We start from the raw sequence: 23,553 nt of genomic DNA, 5'->3' as shown, positions 1-23,553 counted from the left end.
ATATTTATAGTCAAATATCTCGCGGGATAACTTAAATAATTCGTACACGTTGGTTGCAATAATTTAGTTTAAAAATTAATACTTCACTATGACGAATCTTTGATTAAAGAACTTATACGACTAACAAGTACTTGTAATCTACAGTTTACTACAACCTCTTTGAAAATTATGAAGATCTCGTGAACCACTCAAGGTAAAAAATATCTAGTTCCCTTTGTCTTCCCATATTGTTCTACTTGTTGAGTGAAAAAACTCTGATATCCAACCTTACAAATTTAAGTCCAAAAGATTGAGTCCAAAATTAAGTACAGTGGTTATTTATTATAGAGACTATTTTCTGTTCCTCTCTTTCTCTCTCTCTCTCTCTCTCTCTTTAAATTCAGTTCAATGTAAGGCGCGTCTTACACCTGGAATCATTTCACGAGTCGTAACAACGACAAAAATGATTTGTTTTTTAAAAAAAACCCCCAAGGCTCGCGCAGCTTTATGAAAACTGACGCAGTCTCCGTCAAGGAAACGCGACTATAATATATATAAAAAAAAAGGAATTGGGTAGCAAACAAGTATGTCCTATTTAAATAAATCTTTCAACTCTGAATTTTCTTCCAAGTATTACCTGTACGTCGGTTGTACAAGTTGAAATCTCTTCTTTTCTCGTTTATTCCCTCGAGAACTTCAACTTGGCCAAAGGCACGATTTACGAAGATGGGTGTATGTGAAAAAGAACATTCTCATACAAAGAAAACAAAGAAACTCAAAAATAGACTGCCTTTAAGAAATTAAAGTAAACAATAAATACAAGCCGATGCGGGTACTATTTTTTGTACAGTGAAAAATGTACAATGGGGAGGGGAAAAAAAACATTATGTTCCCTGGGGAAAAGTATTTAGAGCCACTATCTCTGCCTCTGATTGCGATAAGGTATCGTTCCCGGAAATGCTAATTCCGTTTTCCGTCTAGTAACAATAAGTAGCGTCTCGATTCAATTCACACCTTTGGTGTATTCAGCTTTCAGTTGACCCAGCACTAATTTTATATCGTAAAAAGTAGGTCGTTTTTCAGGTTGTAAGTCCCATGCCTGGTGAAGAACGCTCGATTAATAATAATTCACGGAATACAATTATATTCGATCGCGCGCAGACGGTCTCGTACTTACTTGTCTCATAATGTCGTAAACCTCGTGCGGACATCCATCCGGTGGCTCCATTTTGTATCCTTTCTCCACGCACTTTATGACGTCCGCCAAGGGCTGGAAAGAACGCGAAACGAAAATTGTAATTATACAAAGGGTATGGAAAGGAAGAATATGTTACACACAGATTGTTACTCACGATTCGTGGGTATGGTACACGCCCAAAGGAATAGATCTCCCACAAGAGTATTCCGAAACTCCACATATCAGACTTATTTGAAAATTTCTGTAAACAGAAATGTTAATAAAATAGTTTTATGACTGTCACAAATGTATCTACCAAAAATTGTTTTACCATAGATCATTGCAATTTTACACCGATCATAGACTTGATCATTTTATCCTCTTGTCGAATTTGAACTTACGTTCTTTCTTTTAAATTTCAATGTTCGAATTTCTATCATTAAATGAGTTCAAAAGCTACAATTTTCAGGTAGAAAAAAAAATCATATATCTGACTTCTATATTCGAGTTATTAATGGTTGACTTGTTCAGAAACGTTCAGAAGACAACATCTACAGCTGCGTCTACACTATATAGCAAAACAATGTTATACAACAAATTATTGTATAACCTTGCTACACACCATGTTTTTATAACTTGTTACAGGACTATACCTTTCAGACAAATCTGTAACAAGTTTGTATAACATTTCTGTATGGATAACATATAACATGCTATATAACACGAAAAATGTTATGTAACATCACGTTATATAACATTTTTCTTTCTGTTTTTCTAACAAGTTGTACAACTTTCCTATATAACATATTATTTAGCGACATTTACACTCTGCTTTAAAGCCTCTGGTGCGGTCCACTTGATGGGCAGCTTGCCGCCCTCGAGGGAGAAGTTCTCGTCCCGTGCCAGCCCGAAGTCGGACACTTTGGCCGAGTTGTCCTCCGCGACGAGAACGTTCCTCGCGGCCAGATCTCTGTGCACTACGTGTCTGGATTCCAGATACGCCATTCCAGCGCACGTGTCGCTGAAACAAGACCATCGAACGCCGTATTTCCACCTGGATCCAGAAGAATAGACGACAAAACAAAACCACGCACGCCCACACCCAGATATAGGAAACACAGTTTCTCTCGCTTTACGTACTACGCGAAGTTGATCTGATCCTTCTTGGAGACGTGCAGCCTGCCCCTGGATCTCAGGTAATCGACCAGGGATCCTTTGCTCATATACTCCGTAACCAGGTACATGTGTTGATTATTGAATACAAGCCCGAGCAGCTTCACCAGGTTATCGTGGATCAGCGACGTCATCAGGCTCGCCTCGGCTAGAAACCTTTGGGCCGCCTCGCTGTTGTCCTTCAGCATCTTCACGGCGACCCTCTCGCCGCGATAGACGCCCAGCAACACGTCGCCGAACTCACCTTTACCGATACACTCCCTAAGCTCGAGCTCGTGGGTCTGTATCACCCAGCCGGCCTCCACGAACGCTTTCGGATCCACGCAGAAGTCCTGTTTCCCCTGTTTCGGCAACGATTTCGTCAGTTGCGTGCACAAACCGTCCGCGTCCTGCTCGTAATGCTCGACCAGCAACGCCAGATTCTCGAAGAACTCCTCGTCGTCGATGGTCAATTGATTGTTCTTGTATTTCACACGATAGTGCTGCACACGGCTCTGATAGCACACGCACAACGTATAATCGCCTGGGAAATTCGTCGACTCCCGTACTAGGAACAGACCGTCTTCTCTCGGTCGCAACAATCTCTCGGCAGTTTCCCGCGATATTTTCCCGTGGAACCATCTGCAACAACCCGGCCGTACGCGATTCTGGCTGGTTTAATTGGTTTTGGAACCGACGACGACGATGGAGGGGGATCTTTCGAGTGTGATCGCGAGAAACGATCAGGGCTGTTGCAGCAATTCTGTTGGACTTTTCGGGATAGATGCTTTCGATTGTTAAAAGAGGTGTTTACCAATCAGCTGACACGTCTAACGCTTTCGGAACGTGTCGGTTGATTGTATTTTAATTGATAATCCACGGTAAGATTTATTTTATTTTTACTTATGTATTGTTGTTTTCAGAAATTATTTACATATTATTTTCGTTAAATAATAAATTATTAACATTCAAATCATAATTTTTCATGGACGTCTGAGTAGACACAGTTAACAATTATTTGATTGTTACAGTTAAAGATGATTGATCCTTTTGGAAAATCATTTATCATCAGTGGAATGCATAGGATTGTGGATGGTATGATGGGATTGGAAGTAAGAAGATTTAGAACAATAAATTGCGGAAACACAGACTTATTGAAACATATATAAGAAAACAGATGCTACTATTGTGAACCTATAGAGGATTTCAACCCTCTTTGACCCCCTAGGTCTTTTATGGCACAAGCGAAATTTCACGCTCAAATATCTTCGAAACGATTCTTATCAAAAGAACCTTTTAACATTCAACTTTAAAAATTATTGAATCGTGTAATAGAGACTCTAGAAGGTATCCTTGAATTCCTCAGATATTTTGGAAGCCTGTAATAAGAAAATAGGTTTGGACATCAAAGAATCAGGAGGGTAACGGAGACAGTAAAAATAACGGGGAGCACGAAGGGTTAACAACGCAAAGGTAACTGAAAATTAAAATTAACAACTTTCGTCTGCTGCAATAATCAAACCACAGAGTTTTACTCCATAAGAAGAAGACACAGAAGAAACTATTAAGTACACTATTAAGTGTATTTTGATTGGTGAAAAGTTTAGAGGATTTTTCATGGATAATAATTATACACACTCGGAGAGTCCAAGAGAATCCCTGCAGCAATCCATCGGAATAGATACGTTCTGGGAATATCTGTGACAAATCTGTTGGTATTCTGTACGACACGATACTTTCACCGTTCCGAACAATTATGTACGCACGTAAGCTTGCGTATGAAAGCAGAACGAAACGGTGGAGATCTACGCTGCTCAAAACAATTAAGAGTGCCGTCTCTTGACTCAGTTTTGCGTTAAGTAGTGCTCCTGTCCGTCAACTCCGGCCTGCATTCTCTCTTACTCAAGCTTTCGAGTGAAACTTTCCGGTGAAAATATTATTTATACCGATAAATTTTCACCGGTATCAAATCCTTCGTCAAATTTCAATTTTGCTTGCAGGGTGGCTTAATCCCTTGTTATTCGATGACCGAGCTGAGAAGAGTCTTTGCATTGAAAGTTCGTATTTACTCTGGATTTCGATTTTCCACATAATTTTTCATTCTTTCAAGTAGAAAACAAGTCAGTAGGTTTAGAATCAAATGAATTACCGTCATTTCTCAATTTCCACTCGCCTAAACTTGAATAAAATAACCTCATAATACAATGTATGTTATTTCTTGTTTATCATTATTTTATGCATTAAAAATAATTTTATTTATATTTTTCATTCATTTTTTGTTTTCTTTGCAATCAGGAGAAAAGTAACGAAAAAAGAGAAGAAAAAATAGTACGAGTAATTATCAGAAATATAACGCCTAAATGAGTAGAAATTCAGACATTTAACTTATAGGACACGGTATTGCAAGGTATACATAACAAATACGTACGGCATAGCGTTCAGTTTGACCTCGTGCCTCGGATTCACCGGCAACGCGGTCGGATTGCTGGGATTTGTGACGTTCGTGGTGAGAATCACCGGCGGCGAGCCGGTGTTCATGTGACTGGTTATGCTCGGCGCGGTGACGTTCGGATGGGTAGTCATTGTCGGTGATACTGGATGGGACGGAATGTTGCTTGCAGACAAGTTGGAAGGAACGTTGTGTTGTGTTGTGCTGTTCTGCAGTAGGGGATGGGACGTTACGTTCGAGGGGATCGTGTGGTGATTCTGATTGCCGTCGAGCTTCGCTTGCCGCGCTGGCGCTGACACATTCGGGTATCCGCCACCCGCATTGTGGTACGTTGGCATCGCAACTCCCCGCCGGTAGCCCTTGCGAACCTGCAAACGACAACATCTGTTTAAGCACTCTTCACGTCCTACGTTCAAGTTAAATGTAGCTGGAACGACGATGTGAAAACTGTTAGGACTACTATCCGCTAAGGCGTCATAGACACATCACGATTGCGCTACGCTCGAGTTTCTGTCCACTTGAGCGTATTGGAAGCGTATAGAAAACGTACTGAAAGCTTCATTTTCCTCATTCGCAAAGATGTAGGGCGACGAAGAGGACCTTATCGCCTTATATAATAATTTGTTTAAAAAAAAAGATAGTTTCCTAACAACAATCAAGTCCCAATTATTTACATAGTGAAAATATACCGAGAGCTCCATTAAAAACATACGATCCATCTGTATTCTGAATAACAAATAAGTTTCTAGGAATATGGACCGATAAAATGTCTAGTATCTTCAGACTTAACGGTATGAATCGATGAAAAACGTATTAACCTTTGTTTCAGTGATTCGCAAACACATTTAAATGGTAATTATGAGTGAATATTTTAATCGAGTCGTTCCCCATAGTTAACCCTTGTACCACGTCAAACGCGCACGTACGTGCAATTTACGTTAACACGGCGGCGTAACGCGTATAGTCAACCGATACACGCCGAAGGTAAGAAAAAGGAGCACGGCTATCGTGTATCGCGAAGACAAAATCAACGAGTGGAACCACATGCTCGCGCGTACCAAATCCCCCACGACGGTGCAGATCTTTATGGTCGTTACCCGAGAAACAAGATATCCGAAGCATGCTCTCGCGACAAATGCAGTGCCAAAACATTTCTTGATAAGTCTCAATTACAAAAACTGCCTCTCGGCAAAGGGAACCGCGATAGACGTCGACAACACGGATCCACTTCATAGTAGTAGAACCAAAGTTGTCCATCGTGCTTCAACATCCCCTAAACTAGATTTACTCGAGCACTTTCAGCATTTATTGTTATATGTAAGTACCTTAGATAGTCCTACATTATGACTTACGTTTATGTCTAAACTATTTATGTTCAGGATACGTGTAAAAAAATAAAATAAATATGATCTGAAAACCGTTTCTTATATTAAAGTAGCCTACGATGAAAAACAAGGACGACACAATGGAAATTATAAAACCTCATTTTTTTTTCGGATGTCCGAATATGTCAGTTAGGACAATTAAGGAGGGCAGTGTATGTGTCGCTTGGTCAGTTTAATCCAGAGTAAACAGTTGCCCGAAAGGAATAAAGAAAACGAAGATCGTTACGCAGAATCGCGACGGAAAAGGTGTCACCCCCATTAAATTTTATGAAGCAAAACGACCACAGTGTACACACATCGAGGCGCACCATATTTAATCCCCCGTGCCGTGGACTGAGGTGAGCATTTAATAAGCCTGTTAGCTTAAGTGGCCATTGTTCCGACACGTACACAACACTATCCGCTCGTTCCATCCGCATTCTAATGCGCCAGACACCGATAGACGACGGACGGACATGCGTGAAAGATGAATCACGGGCTGGTGTATTTTCATGACCGTCTGGGAAACGAATTAAATCCACGCATTTAATGAAACCCACAAACTATTATACTTTCCATTCACGAGTTCAAGCTCGCGAGTTCGCCATTAACGCCCGCGTTTCTTTTTGCAGGCCCCGTTCGGTCGCGAAACGGGACTAGCGAAGGAAATTTCCGTTTCGAATTTCCACAGCGTTAAATGAAGTAATCGGGCGACCGTGGATGATGCATTATCGTAGACGGAATCGAAAGTTTCGAAATTTTTAGCGCAAAAGTGGGTACGAATAATAACGATGAATAATACATAATTAATAGAAATAGCGTATTAAATATTATACATTATTACGTACACTTCGTTTTTTAACCCACTTACAAATCAGCATTCAATTTGCAATCAGAGTAAAGGGTATTTTCACTTTCACTCAATATGACGAGAATATTTAAAGAAAGTGATTTTGCATTTAAATATTGAAATGTGCAATGATTTTCCTAACAAATTTTACAAATCGAACATTTTGTGTATCGACCACTAGCTTTTTAAAAAAAAATATATATTGTATCATTATATTTATACCCGTTTATTCGGACACCTTTTCGTCTCCTGGAGATGGAATTCTAAAAAAAATCCTGAAATTAGCTTCATACAGAACTGTGTTTCCTTGAACTATCTTATGTTTCCTTGCTTGGTTTTACATTTAGGTCACCTTGTGTTACTTAACTGCGTTGAAAGGAAGAATAGTGCTATTCATTCGAATTAAACGTTTCGTTCTAGACAAACGCCATGAGTCACTGATGTTACTTGCAACATACGGATTCCTTCAAAAGGAATATCTTATTTTTAAACTGTTAACTGGGTAAGATTAGTCGAGAGATAACATTCAGATAACAAAATTAGTAAAAAGTACATTCACACCGGTGGTGTTTAAGGTAACGAAACGAGCTCAACGTTTCTATTCCGCTTGAATTTAAACTCTTGTTTTCGTTGATTAATCCAGAAACACGTGGATTTGCATAAACAACCGCCGGCTAGTTTGCTCTTCGTAGCTCCAACTTCCAAGGTAAATTTGCGTGCTGATGATCAACCGTATGAGTCAGACGATCCATAAAGGCGGTATAAAAAGTACCTCCTGAATTCATTTCGCATACTTGGCAATGTTTTTCAATTTCACATTAATAGAATAGATTACGAGAAACGAAATGAAACAGTAAAATTTTCGAAGGTACAACATTATCAAATCTCACGGTTAGAACTTCAGTTTTGAAATTTAGAATTTTATCAAAATTTCAGTTCCTTATATGTAAATGAGAAATTGGTTTTTCTCGATGGACAAAGCCAAGCGAAAAAGTATTACAATTTTTATTAAAAAAAAAAAGAATGGCGTATTCGGTGCAGATCGTAGAGACAGCAACATTTCGACGGATTCCGTGAATGATCAGAGGCACCAGAGGAGAAACAAATCCGTTGCACGAGCAAATATTGAATAATTCAACTGGAGTTTATCCTTGGTCGGTGTCTATGACGAGTACGTTATGTCACATGAAAATAAGCTGCAGCCGGACATACTAATACGAGAATCGGCATTACGTAAGTGCACCAGTGACAACATTTTGTCGTCCGTTTTTCGAATTTCGAACAGTGATGCATCCCTATTCAAACGATGCTTTTTTACCGATGAATGCTGTAGTATGTCGTGTCTTATCTTGAAAGGATAACTCGAAGAATCTATATTCTTTATAAAATATAAAATATATTAAAAGTCGACATGAATATCGAGAAAAGCAATTTTATGATTCGAGTAATTGTAAAATAACAAATCTGAATTCCGTCATTTTGACGGGTTTGGTAGTTCTAGTGTTAATATATAACCAATAATGAACTTAATTGTTTAATATCACATAAATGAACATACAGCTAATGTTAGAAAGTACACATATCGAACTCTTGATAAAGTTTCATAGTAAAAAAAACATAACAGTATCTATCTTTAGTTCATAGACGAATTCTACATAGTCCGAGTTTAGAAACGCTCTTTGAGGTCATTGAGCCCCTGTCTTAAACTTGCATAGCTACCACCCCCACCCTATCCCTCGACTTCATACCCCTCCCATCGATTGGGACACAGTAAAGGTGGGGATCGTGTCGAAGAAGGAACCTTGAGCGGTCAATACTATCTACCACCCCTACAAATCCAAAAATCTTTACTTGTCATAGACTGTATGCCGTAAGTACCAAGACACCTACTTTATTTATTAAAAAAACACGTTCCACATATATGTTCTAACACGCTTTCCACCACGTTTATTACGTTATATGAGAAATTAAGGGATTCATTTTTTTTTAAAGGATTGAGCTGATTTATAATTAATAGTTTATGCACATTTAGTGTAGAATATACGGACAAAATATTATTCTTTAACATCAAAGATGAAAAGAAAAAAAATCTCATCACAAAAGTGCAAGAAGCGGCGTATTAACTTCGCTCCAATAATCTTCTGCGGACTGGAAAGTTATGATCTGACGTGTTTTATAGATATCATTTGTCGATTTTCGTTTTAGCGTGGAGATATCATCCGTCTGTATATCTGGTGTGTATAAATCACTATGTATAAATTTAATTGATCGATTAGACCAGATATACTATCTCGATGAAAGCTTCAAGGTTACCTTCATTCTCTTTATTGAGCCTTTACCGGTTGGATACCCTAGGCGGCTATCTTTATGACACAAGCATAATTGTGAGAACAATTAAAAGCGTTTATTGCCTGCTGATAGCGGGTACACTGTGTTATTGGTTCGATGATGTAAACTCGAAGCTGTAAGAGAACGTGTTTAATATCTTGCAAGGTACCACAGGTGATAGAAAAATTAAGAGATTGTAAAATACATTGGTGATCCATGAAACAATAATTCGTTTATTTTATCCGTTTCTCTGATTATTCCACGGAATATATCGTATAAGCAGTTATCTTCCAGATATTTAAGGTACCTATAAGCAAATATTCAGCTTCCATTGAAACAATATTCCAAGAGCTGCTATGCGTACAGATAATGCAAATATGAGGCTGAAGATTTTGGAAAAATCTTATTGGATTAAAAACTTATAGATTAACCCTCGGAAAACGAAGAAGGGATCATTTTTCAATATAAAATCTATACATTACGAAAAGGTATAAATATTAAAAAATCTAATTTTATTATCAGATATTATTAATATTATCAGATTCGTTATCAGATATTTAAAATTCGAGTGTAACAGTTACGAAATCTCTTAAGTATTCATTGGTGCGTTTACCATATATGTATCTAGGAACTGAATGTCAGTAGAAAAACAACCATGCGATAAACAAGCGTGTCTTTTGCAATTTTCGCGACACTCGGGTGCGAAGTGAAACGATAAATCCGTCCTGAAACGACGCGTCGACACCGAAGTTATTCGCATCCACGCGAAACACTGGCCTATAATCCCTCTGTTACGGGCAATAAAGCGCGGAGAAGCTTTATGCCAGTGTTAATCCGACACGAACAGCAAATGCACGGACGGGGCTTGCTGAATCAGGCCCGTTTCTATCGGGCGTTTAGCGATACAATAACAACAACTTAAATGCCCTTTAAACGATCCGTTTACATACGTTTGATGCGCATATTACGCACGGTTAACCCTTTCCCCTGTAAGATCGAGTCAGACTCGTGTTGACTATTTGAAAATCGATTCAACAAAGAAGAATATTATTCGAGGCACAGCATTATTCTGCCCGCTTCCAATGAAAACCACAAGACGTCTCGGTTCCGTTCCACGCGTCTAAAGATATCAACCGACAAGAGAGGGGAAAAAAAAGAAAAGCTCGCTGGGCCCGTTAAGCACCGTATCGAAGTGGCGAACGCATAAAATCCAAGTACAATTTTGCAACCGGATATGTATACAATTGCAACGTGGCCAATTATATCTATCGTCGAGGGTAATTAAACGTTATTATCGACACGTTAGCGATATCACGAGGGGAAAACTCATCTCAATTATAGAAATTAAGAACACTGTTGAAACCATGCTTAAAAACTCGCTACGATGCAGGTTCCATTTTAATTTATCACGTGAAAACGCTCTTTCGGCTTTCGGACGATTGCTAAGTGATCCTCGAGGTGGAAGTGATTTACGCCGTCATTTTGCCGCTGCGGACCAAAGCAGACGGTCCCGTGGAAAATAAGGCGAGACACTGCGGTAATACGGTAACACGACCGTAAGAAATTGGAACAATGGTATATACGTGAGACGAGAAGTAAGGATTATGTGGGATGACCCACTTGGATCTATAAATGGATTTATCTCTAGTGTCTGGTACACATAGAATTCACTATTGTTCGAGTCGATGCGAAGTGTACGGGTGGAGGGAACTGGAACATTTTTATACAGGGTGATTCAGACGAAACATTAACCCTGTAACATCGAGTCAGACTCGTGTTGACGATTTCAAAATCGATGCAACAAAGACAAATGTTTTGAAGTGAAATGCCACGTTGCTGGGATTAATATTTAATAAGTTGCAATAAGTACAGAATTCTTTTCGTTTCTTTCGTATTACCATATGCAACTTCCGAAATTCGGTTCATACAATTTTGTAAAATAAACTAGATGACCCGTACGTTCCAAACATACATGCGTTTTACGTAACTATTTAAAAATTGCCACTCTTGTACCCTAATGAGGACTCATCTCCGTTTATCCTTACCATCTTAATAAAAATAATTAAATAAATTTCGTAATTTTGTTCTAATACTTATGAGCCGGTGTGCACAGCTATAACTCCAATTCTGGCTACAGACTATCCATCTTCAACGAATAGAACGATTTATGTTGACCAAACGTGGGGGTAAATCGCGAAAAAGACGGTGTGAGAAATTTTCGTGCCTCGAATTGACTGCACGGGCCAGCGAGACAATCCTCTATTTTTTTTTTTCACGGGTAATTTATGCGAAGCTCATTCGCGGTGTCGTCTCGTAACCGAGCACTATTAATATCCCCGGCACGCGAGGGAACGAACCCGGGTTAAAGAAAAAGAGAGGAAAGAACGGCCGGGAGCAAAGAGCACGGGGCTCGGACAGATTTGCTCTGGCGTGGTTCTCTTTAACAGTACACGTTACTGTACCCTGACCCGCCGTTTTCCATCTGGCGTTGCTGGTCTTCACTAGGGCTACTACTTTTAAACGGGTAAACAAAAATTACACGGGTATACATGAGATACGTATCCGAATAGGGTCATTCCACGCGAAATCGAACACTTTTTGGAGCACCATTTCGGATTGTACTCAAATTTGGATATGTTGTAGTCTTTAGCGATATATAAACGTATCTCAAAGGATTTTGGAAAATTTTTTAAATTGTTGATTTTACAGCTGTTTGAAATTTAGGGTCGACCTTTTTTCAATAAATCATAACAATTGAACTAACAAACTGATCTTAGGTATATATTCGAATATCTCATGGATACCGAAAGTATCTTTTAAAGCCACAGCTCTAGTCTACACACGGTTCACAATTTCTTACTTTGGAAAACGGTTTGCGGTTTTTTCTCCCGCCCTTTCGAGGGAGGAAGAAACTACACCGCGCCGGAAGGAAACTGAGAACACAGAGGGGTAGATATTTACAGCTGGGGTTTAATCTTCAGCTGCTAAATACGGACCTTTCGGTTGCCAAGTGGTGTAAATCTGGATTTGTAGTCGATTTTAGACCAGGTTTGTAAATCGTTTCACTCTGGATGGAAGGGACACAGACTGAGGTCGTAAAATCAACCGGAAGTTTAAGTACTCGTGTTTCGGACGCTGGGTCCAAGCAGTCGAGGGAGAAATGCGAGGAGTGAGGGTTCTTGAGGTTCACTCTTTGGACTCCTATGTCAATCCCCATGGTGATTTTTGTTTTAATTCAATGTAAATGGATATCGAAACGTTGGAAGAAACTTGGGTATTATAAATGGTAATTAATATTTGTGCTTTCCTTAATTGGGACAGAATGTACGATGCAAGACAACGTGAGTTCTCTTACTTCTAACAGTGGGGCAGACTTCCGCCACTTGGGAACCTTGCGAACCTATGGTACCGGAAGTTGAGGATGTTCGGGGAACAATTGAAATAATATCGGTGGAATGATGTTTTTGTTACACCTATATAATTATTTTTTATTATTGGAATAAATCGAAAGAATAGAGCCGATTATGAATTAACTGTTAAATTAAAAAGAAAATAGTACTTTTCAGAGGCTAGATCTTTAAGCAACGTGAAATTGAACGATACCTAGATGTAACCCTGTTGTAACGTTTCCGAAAACATACAAGAATAATCTTTAATAACGTCTCCTATCATTACTTCCGTATTACTCCAGACCTCTATGCTTTTAACCACACGCAGGAAGCATGTACTCAGAAACAATTCGAACCTACAATCAATTCACTGCGTGAACCAAACAGACCGCGAACACTCAATCGTCTCTATAACAGAAACAAGCCCCCACGCCGTTAATACAATCTTGTTTCCTTATTTCCAAATAATAGAACCCTTCTGGTACACACGTTAATGGTAACATAATTACTTTCAGAAAATATTCAGTATTCGTTCAGGAACTATGGTCAACCAGCATTTCCGGCAATTCGTTCCATCACCTTCACTGCCTGTTTTCATCATCTCATAATTGGACGGTTGTATCCGATTCTTAACAAACTCTACCGTCACGGAAACAAACAACCTTCTCGAAACTATTTTTAATACCTCGAAATCAAAGCAGAGATAGAATTATATGTAACAGTACTCTTCTATTTAACCTTCTTTCCGATTTCACAAGTCCACGTCACGAGTCGCAAGCTGCAACGGAATCCGCAGTTTTTCTTTACAGCCTATTATTTTCCGCATTTTAACGTCGTTCTACCGCTCATCCGACGATCTTCACCTAGAGCTACGTTTCCCACCGTCCTGACAATAGCGATGTAACACGATTCACACGGGACAAGTCGACGGGGATCGGTATCGAAACGGCCGCGGCGCGGTACAGAGACTCTCGGTTCTTCGAGACGCGTGGCGGAAAGTATGACGTGACCCAGAAAAATCGTCTGTCGCGGACTGACGCGCCAAACGCTCGAAGATTAATCAAGCCCCCTTCCCCGAGGGGGGAAACAGAGCGAAACAGGGGGACGAAGAAAGGTTTATTGTGCCACGAAGGAACGAACGATCGGAGGCCAGTGCCACGCGAAATGCACGTAATACACCCGCGAGGTTGCAACGTTCCTCGTATACAGGGTGTCTCAGATAACTTGATCACCTTGAATAACGACTTAACGGTACACTTCATGAAAATTTTGAGGCGTACAACCTAAATGGCATTTTTTTTCAGTGGAGGCATTTCAGAGATTTCAAGGTCACCTTGATTTTTTTTAACAGTACGACCTATTTTTTGTACCATATACCGTCATACGTCCTAACCCTAATAGTTGACGAGATATTTACAAAATAATCACTGTATTGAAGTTGAGGGGCATCAGTTCGAGTACCTATAGCTTCCAGATAGTAAGTATGTATTAAAAATTATTTTGTAATAACATTTTTACTCAGAATTTGATACTCTATCGATCTATGGTACAAAAAATAGGTCATTCTGTTAAAAAAAAATTAAGGTGACCTTGAAATCTTCGAAATGCCTACACCCACAAAAAAAGTACGTACCTTATAAAATGTGCCTCTAATGCCATTTAAGTTGCACGGCTCAAAATTTTCGTAAAGTGTGCCGTTAAGTTTATTCGAGGTGATCATGTTAGCTGAGACACCCTGTATATACTTTATAAAGGCTTCCCTTGTTCCGCGTAGTAATTATATTTCGAGAAAGCAAGAGAGAGAGAGAGAGAAATTTCTGGAAACTCTTGAAGCCTTAAGGAACGTACCGTGAACCAAGTTATTGAGTTTTATTAATGAGGGGGAGACCGATATCAAAAGACAGGAAGCCAAACGATAATAGTCCGGCTTCGTTCCCCGTGGTCGACGAGAAAAGTCATTTAATTGATCAACGGGCGTACTTCGAAGAATGTAACCTTTAAGTACAGTAATACCCCGAAGTTACGGCATGGGTGGTTCTGGCATTGGTGGTGTAAGTCGTAAAAGCGTAAGTCGGAGTACAAATTTCCATATAACTTTATGAATTTCAATAATTCCCAATACCAAGTGATGGGAGGCCATTTCGTCGTAGAAATGGAACCGTATGGCGACAATTACCGGCGAATGTAAGTGTTCTACGCACTTGGCGCGGTTATCTGTCTCTTCGTTTGTAATTGAAAGTTGACGAAGGTGGGAGTAATACCGAAAATGGTAGGTACAATCACGACAAAACTAACGAGACAACCGCCGCGACATGTAACTAGGTATTACCGCGTTTGAAACGTTACCTATACTTCAGACTGACTGTCCATCCTTCGGGTATGTTCTCCTCTGAAACAGGAATAAAATTAAATCCATTATTATATCATCGGAATAACACATTAATGTCTATCCAGAAATTTTTAGAATATTTTCTTTTCATTTAATAGTCACTCAAAAGGTCGACTGATCAAAGCCAAACGAATCGGGAGAAGAAAATAAAGAATAAAAGTTTATCGGAAGTCCGTGCAAGTATTCGACGACCGCGTGGGTACCCGCAGAAGCCCGATCAAAGTTGTACATACAATTCCGGCTGCGGGAGAAATCGATCTCTCTCTACACTCGATAAATCTTGCCCACGATATACCCTTCGCAGTCGGCTCGAAAGGCTCGCGGAATTCCTCTCTAGAAATTTCGAAAAAAAAAAAAAATTGCGGCCGCTGACTAACGCGTTTTTAAATAGTCGATGGAAGAGTGGGAAGTGAGCGTGTCGTAACGAATTTAATGAGACTAACTATAGAAACCGGGGGAGGGAGTGAGGCGTTTCACCGAGACGCTCAATTGCTAATTAAAATACCGAACAAAGCGGCATATATGCCCGGCGTCTTTCGTGGGTAACAACAAACAACAGGCTTTAAATGTTAATCCGACAAGGTGCATACGGAATTAATGCGAGTCATAAAGTCCGAAGGAATATTTTTCAAGAAGGATCTAGATAAAGCTGCGGCGAGACACTGACCGCGCAGATAAAGCCGTAATAAGGGGCGTCACGCAGAAAGATAGGTAGATACGTTTTGTTTCGCGAAATAAATTTTCGCGTTTAATGCAAATTTTTCTGCTGGTTCGGCGTTACGGAATTTTAATCAATTTATTTTTAAACGAAAGTTCGCGACGAAATATATATATACATATGTCAGAAAGGGGATATCGCTGAATTGCTTTGATAGTGGCATAACTTGAAAAATGTCAATTTTACAAGGGAAGCATTTAAATAATTCCAATTGACTGACATTTGAATACTGACCTCATTATTTATTTAAATTCATTTTGCTCTTGCGAATATTTAGATTAGGTAGAAAAGTATTATCCCTGTGGAAATTATTTATGCAAGAAAGGTAAAATGTCTGTTCTTTTTTTATTTGGGCCACTATCAAAGCAAACCAGCGATATGTTCTTCTTGATTGACTCATTTATTTGTTTTTAGTTTTTTTTTTCTTGATTGTCTCAACTTAATTTGTCCGTCAGTGTCAAATTGACCCACTGATAAAAATTAATAAAATAAACTTATAAATAGTTAAATTTGCAAATTCTTTAAAGTAAATGTCACGAAGCGTCCGGTAAATTTATCTACAGATGAAAGAATAACCTCATTTCTTAGGAGAAAACTGTGTCAAATTGGCAGAAGGGGCGGATAAGGGTTAAAGGATCTCACCCAGCATCCAGCATTACTTCCTGTATTTGGGATTAAACCGTTAGCGTTTGATCGTTCTGGACACCCAGCGTATCCTAACATTCAGCAGCGCAAGGTTGCGGTCGCTGCCTCTCACTCTGCTTCCGAGCTCTGCTTAAGGCCGTATTAATTAGGTAAGAAACACGCGTGAGAGAATCGTTGGTTCCTCGGCGGATCCGCACCGGTAAGACGCCGGCTCTACGGTTCTTTCTTTTTTTTTCGTTTCTTTTCTTCTTGGTCTAGGCGGTCGCATCCGCGAGACGCATGGAAAACTATCCTCGGAACGGAAGAACGGCCCATTTGCCTGCGTACAATTATGCATTGTGACTGAATTATACTTGGCGTGGATGCCGTGTACCGTTCGTTAACCTTGTAATTAGCCAATTGCTAATTGCTCGAGTTCGCATGAGCTGTTTCGCTCGTCCTCGGAACCATATTAATCATTTACCCGCGCGCGGCCTTACGATCCGTCTCTCCCCTCGTTTGACAGAGAAGGTACGCGCGGATCGCGGTATTGTCTCTCTAATTGGCGGCGAATTCTGACAGTCACACACGTTCATAAGCGATAATCTAAAAGAAACTACTTTTGTACAGGAGATTGCATTAAAATATGGATGTCACTGCGAGGATGAATTCGGTAATAAGAAATTACCATATGTAGGGTAAAACAACCAGTAACCGCATACCAGACCATTAGGCAAAGAAACGTAAATTACAAATTTAAAATTCAATTTAGTATCCCATATTTTTAGTTTACCGTATTGGGCAAACATTAATATCTACAATTTCTTATTAAAAATATTTCAGCAGTATAACAGTCACTGGGTTTTACATGTTCTGCACTATTATAAGTAATTTTTTTTAAATTGCGATAAGAATAAGTGTTTTTATAAAAATTTTAAGAAAATGTAAAAAACGTCCATAAATTCAACAAAAAAAAAAAAGGTTAAATCTATGTCTTATTGATTCAATACAAACTACACTAACGAATAATTTCAATTATAACCATTTACAAATCTTTATTGTGAAAGCTCAACTTATTCAGTTCTTAGTCAATCCTACAGTCACTAGTCATTCCGAATGAAAGAATCTCAGAATGCAAAGGGTTGGTACTGTAATGTTAGCCCCTTGCCTTGACATTTCTCTCGTGACTACGCTTTATAGCGTATATACACTTGCACTGTGACTCATTAAATATCCCCACGTGTCGACCCTTGTTACAGTGTTTATCGTACTTTTGAAAATACAAGTTGTTACACTTGGATCACTCAAAAACATTTTGTACGGGAATTATGCCAAAGGAAATAATCATTACGGGTGTCCCCGTTCAGATCATTAACTTCCGTTCCACGTATATATATATATGTATTCTTGCAGGGAATAATTAACGCGTAATTTCAGGTGGTCAGGTTAGATGAATCAACCTACCTGTATGGAAACCGGACAGAAATAGCGAGCCGAAGGATAGAAAAAATCGTGGCGGGAAAATTGGAATGCAAAGGGCACGTGTGCGTGTCGACGCGCTTCGATTATCACCACGAACCGGGCGTACCGATGAAACTGGCTTTGCAAACGTTCGCGTGATTCGATGAACGATCGTCGTGACAGGAATCATTCTGTTTTTTTCTCTTTCTTTCTCTCCGGTCTTTGAATACAACGCAATAATTTTCTACCCGGCGATGCGCGTTTCCAATTCGCGCCCGAAATGACATGGGATTTGTGGGAAATATTGTGATGAAAACGATGTATAGGTAAAATTTGTACTTAACCAGTCAAACTTACAAAAAGATCATACCGATTATGTTAAAAAATTTAGGGAACTAGTATAGAGCCAGATTTTAAGTCATGTGCAATCATAGATATAGATACTTAACCGTTCACGACAATTACTTAAGAATAACGATCACATATGTCTAGAGAGTAGGTAATATTTCTAACTTCGCTGGTCCATCAAGAAGGAATGGTAGTGCAGTGGCAGCGATGCCAACTCCGAAAGCCAGAGGCTAAGCGTTCGATTCCAACGGAGAGGACACTTCTTTTATAAAAATAAAGTAATACCTCGCTGCGATTTATTCTATTTACATTTCAATTGATTGATTTTTAAGTACTTCATTGCGTTCTTACATTCTAGATAATCATGAAAGCGATATCTACCATAAAATCATTCAAGATAAGAATATCCAGTGCACTGTGATATCATAGTCTAACAATAACATTGTACCTTACAGACATGGTAACATAGATGTAGTATTCAATTAACATTTCAAAATACTCCATTCAAAATTAATTTCGAGACACAGGGTGTATACCGTGAAATAGTTTAAATACGAGCATAGGAAGATAATTGTAATTCTTAAATTACAGAGCTGCGGTTCTAAAGGGCTTCAAGTCTAGCTGCCCGCTAACATTCCAGAAAATTCTTCTTTTTTCCGCGCTGCATAAGTTGCAATTGCACCGCGTTTTTGATTGAGATATATACGATGTTTAAATTAACGAATCCTTTCGTTCTGTCGCGATGATTGCCGCTAAAGGTCTGTATACATTGCGTAACGCCGAAGACACGTTAATCCCAAATGCGGTACGACAACAGATAAGGAGGAGAAACTGAAAGCAACAGCGTCGATTCTTTACCCCGTGATCGCCTTGAATGTTAGAAATTGAAATCGAGACCGGAGTCCGCGGACAGTCCGTAACCTCGAAAATTATCGTGTATCGGGTGGACGTTAACGTTCCGCGCATACATGTGATATTTTTTGCGGAACCGAACGTGCCTAAAAAGCAAGACGCGATAATGTCACCGCACGTCGATACGGGACGTATTGAAAGTACGGCGGATCGTGTTATTTCTCTGTGATTCGATGCATTCAGAATGCAACTGCGTGTGTCATTTAAATAACGCCCACTTTTGACTCGCGAGAGAGAGCGTAACAACTCGAAATGTAATCTTTGATCTAATTGAATCGCTCGCGGAATTCGTGGCACGATCGGCCTCACTAAACAGAACGTTCCAGTTTCTGTCGTTTTATCGTGTATATGACGGAAGAACGTCTCAGAACGACAAAACTGGTAACGTTTTAACGGGTAACAGTACCGCAACAGTTTTATCCTGCGCGTAAAATACAACGTAAATGTGGTGCTCACCTTGTCGTATACGCGATTTTTTCTGGCGGACCTGCGGATATACACAGGAAGCACGGTAACACTATGTCACATGAACGAATATTCATAGAAACCACACGAAACAACGATACAATCACCTCGCGAAACGTCACACTCACTTTGGTCGAGCGGCCATTTTGCTACACACGACCCCGAGCGAAGAACATCTTGATCTACGAGAGACAGAAGCTTGAAGTTAATCCACTACAATATGCTAGTAACTTTGGCGGTGCCAACGTTACAGAATTGTAGCCACGGTTTAGTAAATCGGAGACGATTACTTCGTGGTTTTTCAGGGAAAATAACTATATTCCCGTATGTATAGTGTGAAAGTTTAAGCCGATGTTTTCATAAAATATTTGGGGCGGATGCACAACATTTACGGGAAAAGAAGATGTTCCGAAACTGACTGACTGGTACCACCGACAGGTATAGAATAGACCTAGGTATAGAATAGACCCATCATCCCATGCTCTTTTTTGGCCCACCTTCGGAGGGCTACGTAACCCTCTTACCATTTCAGTGCCAATACCCGACGTTACCGATAAAGCATGAATCCTGAGTATTATTAGCACAAATGGAGCATTATATATTCCATTCATAATACGTGTATCCAATATGATTTGGTGGGAATAAAAATATCCGATGCTTCGGTTTAAAAGATGAATAGTGTAATACTGATGAAATATGATAACTTATTCTAAATTTCATCGTTAATGAACATTTTAGTAATGTTACGTTTCCCACGTTCCCTTTTTATTCGTTTGTATATTTTTTGTATCTGATAACGTGATATAAGAATCCTAATACGCACAATCAATTACCTTCTGGTAATTGGTGAGGAAGTAGTTAAACAATGAATTTCGACCCAACTAGAGCTTAGCTAGTCAAGCTTTCTTCATGAAAAATAGTTTTGATCTATTATTTAATTGGTAATATCTATTGTATTGTATTTCATAAACTTGGGCATCATTGTCAAATTGACAGGATATATTTATCATAGATGGCGTTAGTACACCATTAGAGGATTGAAAACTTCGAGAAGACGAGAGTAAAATTAATACTTTCGATCTATTAGGAAGTAGAATATCACATTCCCGGGGATAGTGTGTGTCTCTTTGTTTCCCTTTCATGATAGTCATTCCCTCCTGAATTAATCTCGGGTGCATATAAGAAAATATATTGAAGTATAATTCGGCGGTAAATATTCTATTTCGTTCAAACAGAAAGTTGAGCAAGCAGGAAAGCGACCAATCCTCACGTTCTTCACCAACCGACGCACCAATCACAGGCCTTATACATAACCGAATCAACCAATGACAACCAGTCTGCCAGCCTAACGGTCATTCGTCTCAGGGAAGCTGGACTGATTAGACGTGTAGTGATCTCGCTCGTGGCGAAGTAAGTATTATTACTTTCCACTTTAAATTATTTATGCTATTTGTATCTACATTACCACTCTATCGTTACATTTGTTTAGTATCTATTCAATTCAATGCAAATAATCGTAAATTAACTCGGTATTGCTGGATAAAGTGAACTGGTTTCACGATTTCTGTTCTCTCCCGGTATCAATTAGTATTTACGCAGTTTTTGTTTAATTTGCAATCTTTAGCGATACTCTTTGAGTCAATAATTGTTTCGTTGTGACTCAGTCATTGTTAATTTAGTATAATTACTTGGTATTAACGTTTATTTTCTGTTCCAGAATTCCGGCTAGAAAGAACACGCCAACGATGCTAATCCCATTAGACGCAATTTGGCGGGAAATTGGTGAATTCTGGTGATGTATTACAACAAAATAGTTCATATTCCAAGAGATATTTTTATTTTAGTACACTTTTACTGTTTTGATCGTAAACTTGATCGCGATTTTCTGATTAACTGTGCTGAAAGCAAACAAGAATTTTTTCGAGAAATATTTCGCGTTCAAACGCAATTGAAGCATTCAATATGGCTTCTTGTTTGACCATTAGGAAATTTAAACGGGAATGTTCCAGAAGTTTCAATTCGAAATACTCATAGTTTACTGGATCTCGGTCGCGAAATTGTTTAAATTTTAATAATTTTTCGAGTTCATCATTACGATGTCATCGAATTTGTATTTATATACGGTTTCGGGTGTAAGTTGAATTATACATATAGAAGCTGCGTAGTTTACGATGCTCATCGAAGCTTAAGTAAATAACGAAGTTTTAATCCTTGCAACGATTTTCTCAATATTTATAAAATTCGGTACGCGATGTAGACAGAAATAACGAACATTCTTAAATTCTAACGACGAATGTCTTCAATATAATATATTAATAACAAATATATATCAGTAATGAATATAATATATTGAAACAATGGAGAATTATTTTGGAATATTTTTTAACTATGGTACCTTTGCGTAGTTAAATTCATATTTGAATATTTATCGTCGAATGACAGTATTTTCATGATAAAAACACTTGGTAAAATATAAAAATAAAAGGGCTAAGCCGGTGCACGTGCGCCGTATTGTATTTCTGTGCCCCCTTTTTTTTCCACAGTATTTGGTGACCGCGTGCAAGGCGGTCGAGTCGAGTCAGTGTTTGTTTACATCGAAGTTTTTTCTGTTTATGCGGAGCGAACTGGCGCCGATTAGGATCTCACCGGAGATGTCTTATGGTCTTCGCGGAATTAGAGTCAGTGTTTGTAGCGTTCAATCTCAAATAATTTTCAGAGTTTCTGGAAACTCTTTGCTTTGTGTGTCGCGAGAGTAGAATCATTTGTTCGCCGGTTGAGATTTTCGGTCGCGATAGTTTTTTATTTTCATTTTTTTTCTACTTGAAAGTACTCGTTCGCGAAAGTAGAGTCAGTGAATCACTGAAGTGGACTTTTGGGCGAAGCTCTACAAATAGAGATTGTAAGTATCCTTATATTTTATTACTTACACTGTTCAACTGAAACAGCTAGAGTTTTGAGAAGAGGTTATTACGTGTTCTGTTCCTTTGTTTCAGATTTATCAGTTGCTGCATAAACAAACACTGCAGAGGATGTCCTTGGGCAAAGCTGCACCATTTTTCAAGATTCGTCGAGAGAGAATATTAAAGGGAGCTCTTCAGTCATCGGGTGAGTCGCATGCTTTTATTCCTCCAGTCCCCAATCATGTCGTAGGACGATTGGTCCGAAACGACACGGGCGACTGGTTGTATACGTGCTTTTGGCGAGTACAGTGAAAACGGATATGCAATCGTACGATTGCATATCCGCGAGTAATATATGATTTGTTATGTTTCTTAGTTAGGTTAAGGTCTTCTTGTACGCCGCGTTTATTATTAGTAACATAATTCATAACTATTTTGTATTAAAAGAGTATGAGTTGAATATTTAATGTTCGGCTTAAAGGCGAACATCGTACGGATGAAATCACATTGGTTATGATGTACTTTCTTTAAGTGTTCAATTTAACATGAGATATTAATCTTGGATATTTCAATAGAGATCATTCTATTGTTTAAATAGTTGTTATTTTTGTATTAATTGAGTATATATTGAGAACGTGGTAGTATGTTATTTATTTCACTAGAAATGATTTTCACTGATGATGATATGTGCAGTAATTTCAGTATAGTCATTTTAATACAGTCGTTTGGTATCATTTATGAATGTAGAACGAAATACGATCTACGTAAGGAAAATTGCAGAACATAGAACATACAATATATTCACAATGGTCTATAAATAACGGTCAGCTGATTAAAAAAATAATAATCAACTTGTTAACTTGTGAAATAAATATCAACCGTAGATTCGAATATAGAGTAGAAAGAACAGAAACCACACCGGTATGTTTAAAATAGAGGGGGAAACGTGGTGGTGCCTTCTTCGATACGCATGTTATAGCAGTTGGCGCAATACCACGAGACGCGACAGCACGTTTCAATCCCGGAACCAGTGTCGCGAGACACAAAG

At 38.9% G+C, this 23,553-nt stretch overlaps 1 protein-coding gene across 3 annotated transcripts; it reads right to left on the bottom strand.

Annotated features, from left to right (window-relative positions):
* Window positions 1-812: 812 nt before the first annotated feature.
* LOC107192046 (tyrosine-protein kinase CSK-like) lies at window positions 813-19,776 on the bottom strand. Of its 3 annotated transcripts, none has more exons than XM_015581227.1 (8): window positions 19,597-19,776; window positions 15,018-15,077; window positions 4,737-5,125; window positions 2,297-2,950; window positions 1,982-2,177; window positions 1,332-1,418; window positions 1,157-1,249; window positions 813-1,078 (listed from the first exon to the last, which is right to left on the bottom strand). In XM_015581227.1, exons 3-8 carry the CDS (start codon window positions 5,093-5,095, stop codon window positions 983-985), a joined length of 1,485 nt encoding a protein of 494 aa, XP_015436713.1. In that variant the 5' UTR covers window positions 5,096-5,125; window positions 15,018-15,077; window positions 19,597-19,776; the 3' UTR covers window positions 813-982. The 3 variants fall into 3 exon arrangements, with proteins under 3 accessions (XP_015436713.1, XP_015436712.1, XP_015436714.1); XM_015581226.1 differs by having other exon boundaries at window positions 15,035-15,077; XM_015581228.1 differs by lacking the exon at window positions 15,018-15,077.
* Between the last annotated feature and the right edge of the window lie 3,777 nt (window positions 19,777-23,553).

Source organism: Dufourea novaeangliae, unplaced genomic scaffold, assembly GCF_001272555.1.
Source record: "Dufourea novaeangliae isolate 0120121106 unplaced genomic scaffold, ASM127255v1 scaffold296, whole genome shotgun sequence".
NCBI classification, from domain to species: Eukaryota; Metazoa; Arthropoda; class Insecta; order Hymenoptera; family Halictidae; genus Dufourea; species Dufourea novaeangliae.
Note: the sequence above shows the minus strand (reverse complement) of the source record. Positions and strands in the feature narration are given on the sequence as shown.

Coding starts and splice junctions, on each gene's coding strand:
- LOC107192046 (XM_015581227.1), bottom strand. CDS start 5,095: ATGCCAACGTACCACAATGCGGGTGGCGGATACCCGAATGTGTCAGCG. Junction 1,250..1,331: donor GTGTACCATACCCACGAATC/GTGAGTAACAAT, acceptor CGTTCTTTCCAG/CCCTTGGCGGACGTCATAAA. Junction 1,079..1,156: donor TTTACGACATTATGAGACAA/GTAAGTACGAGA, acceptor GTTCTTCACCAG/GCATGGGACTTACAACCTGA.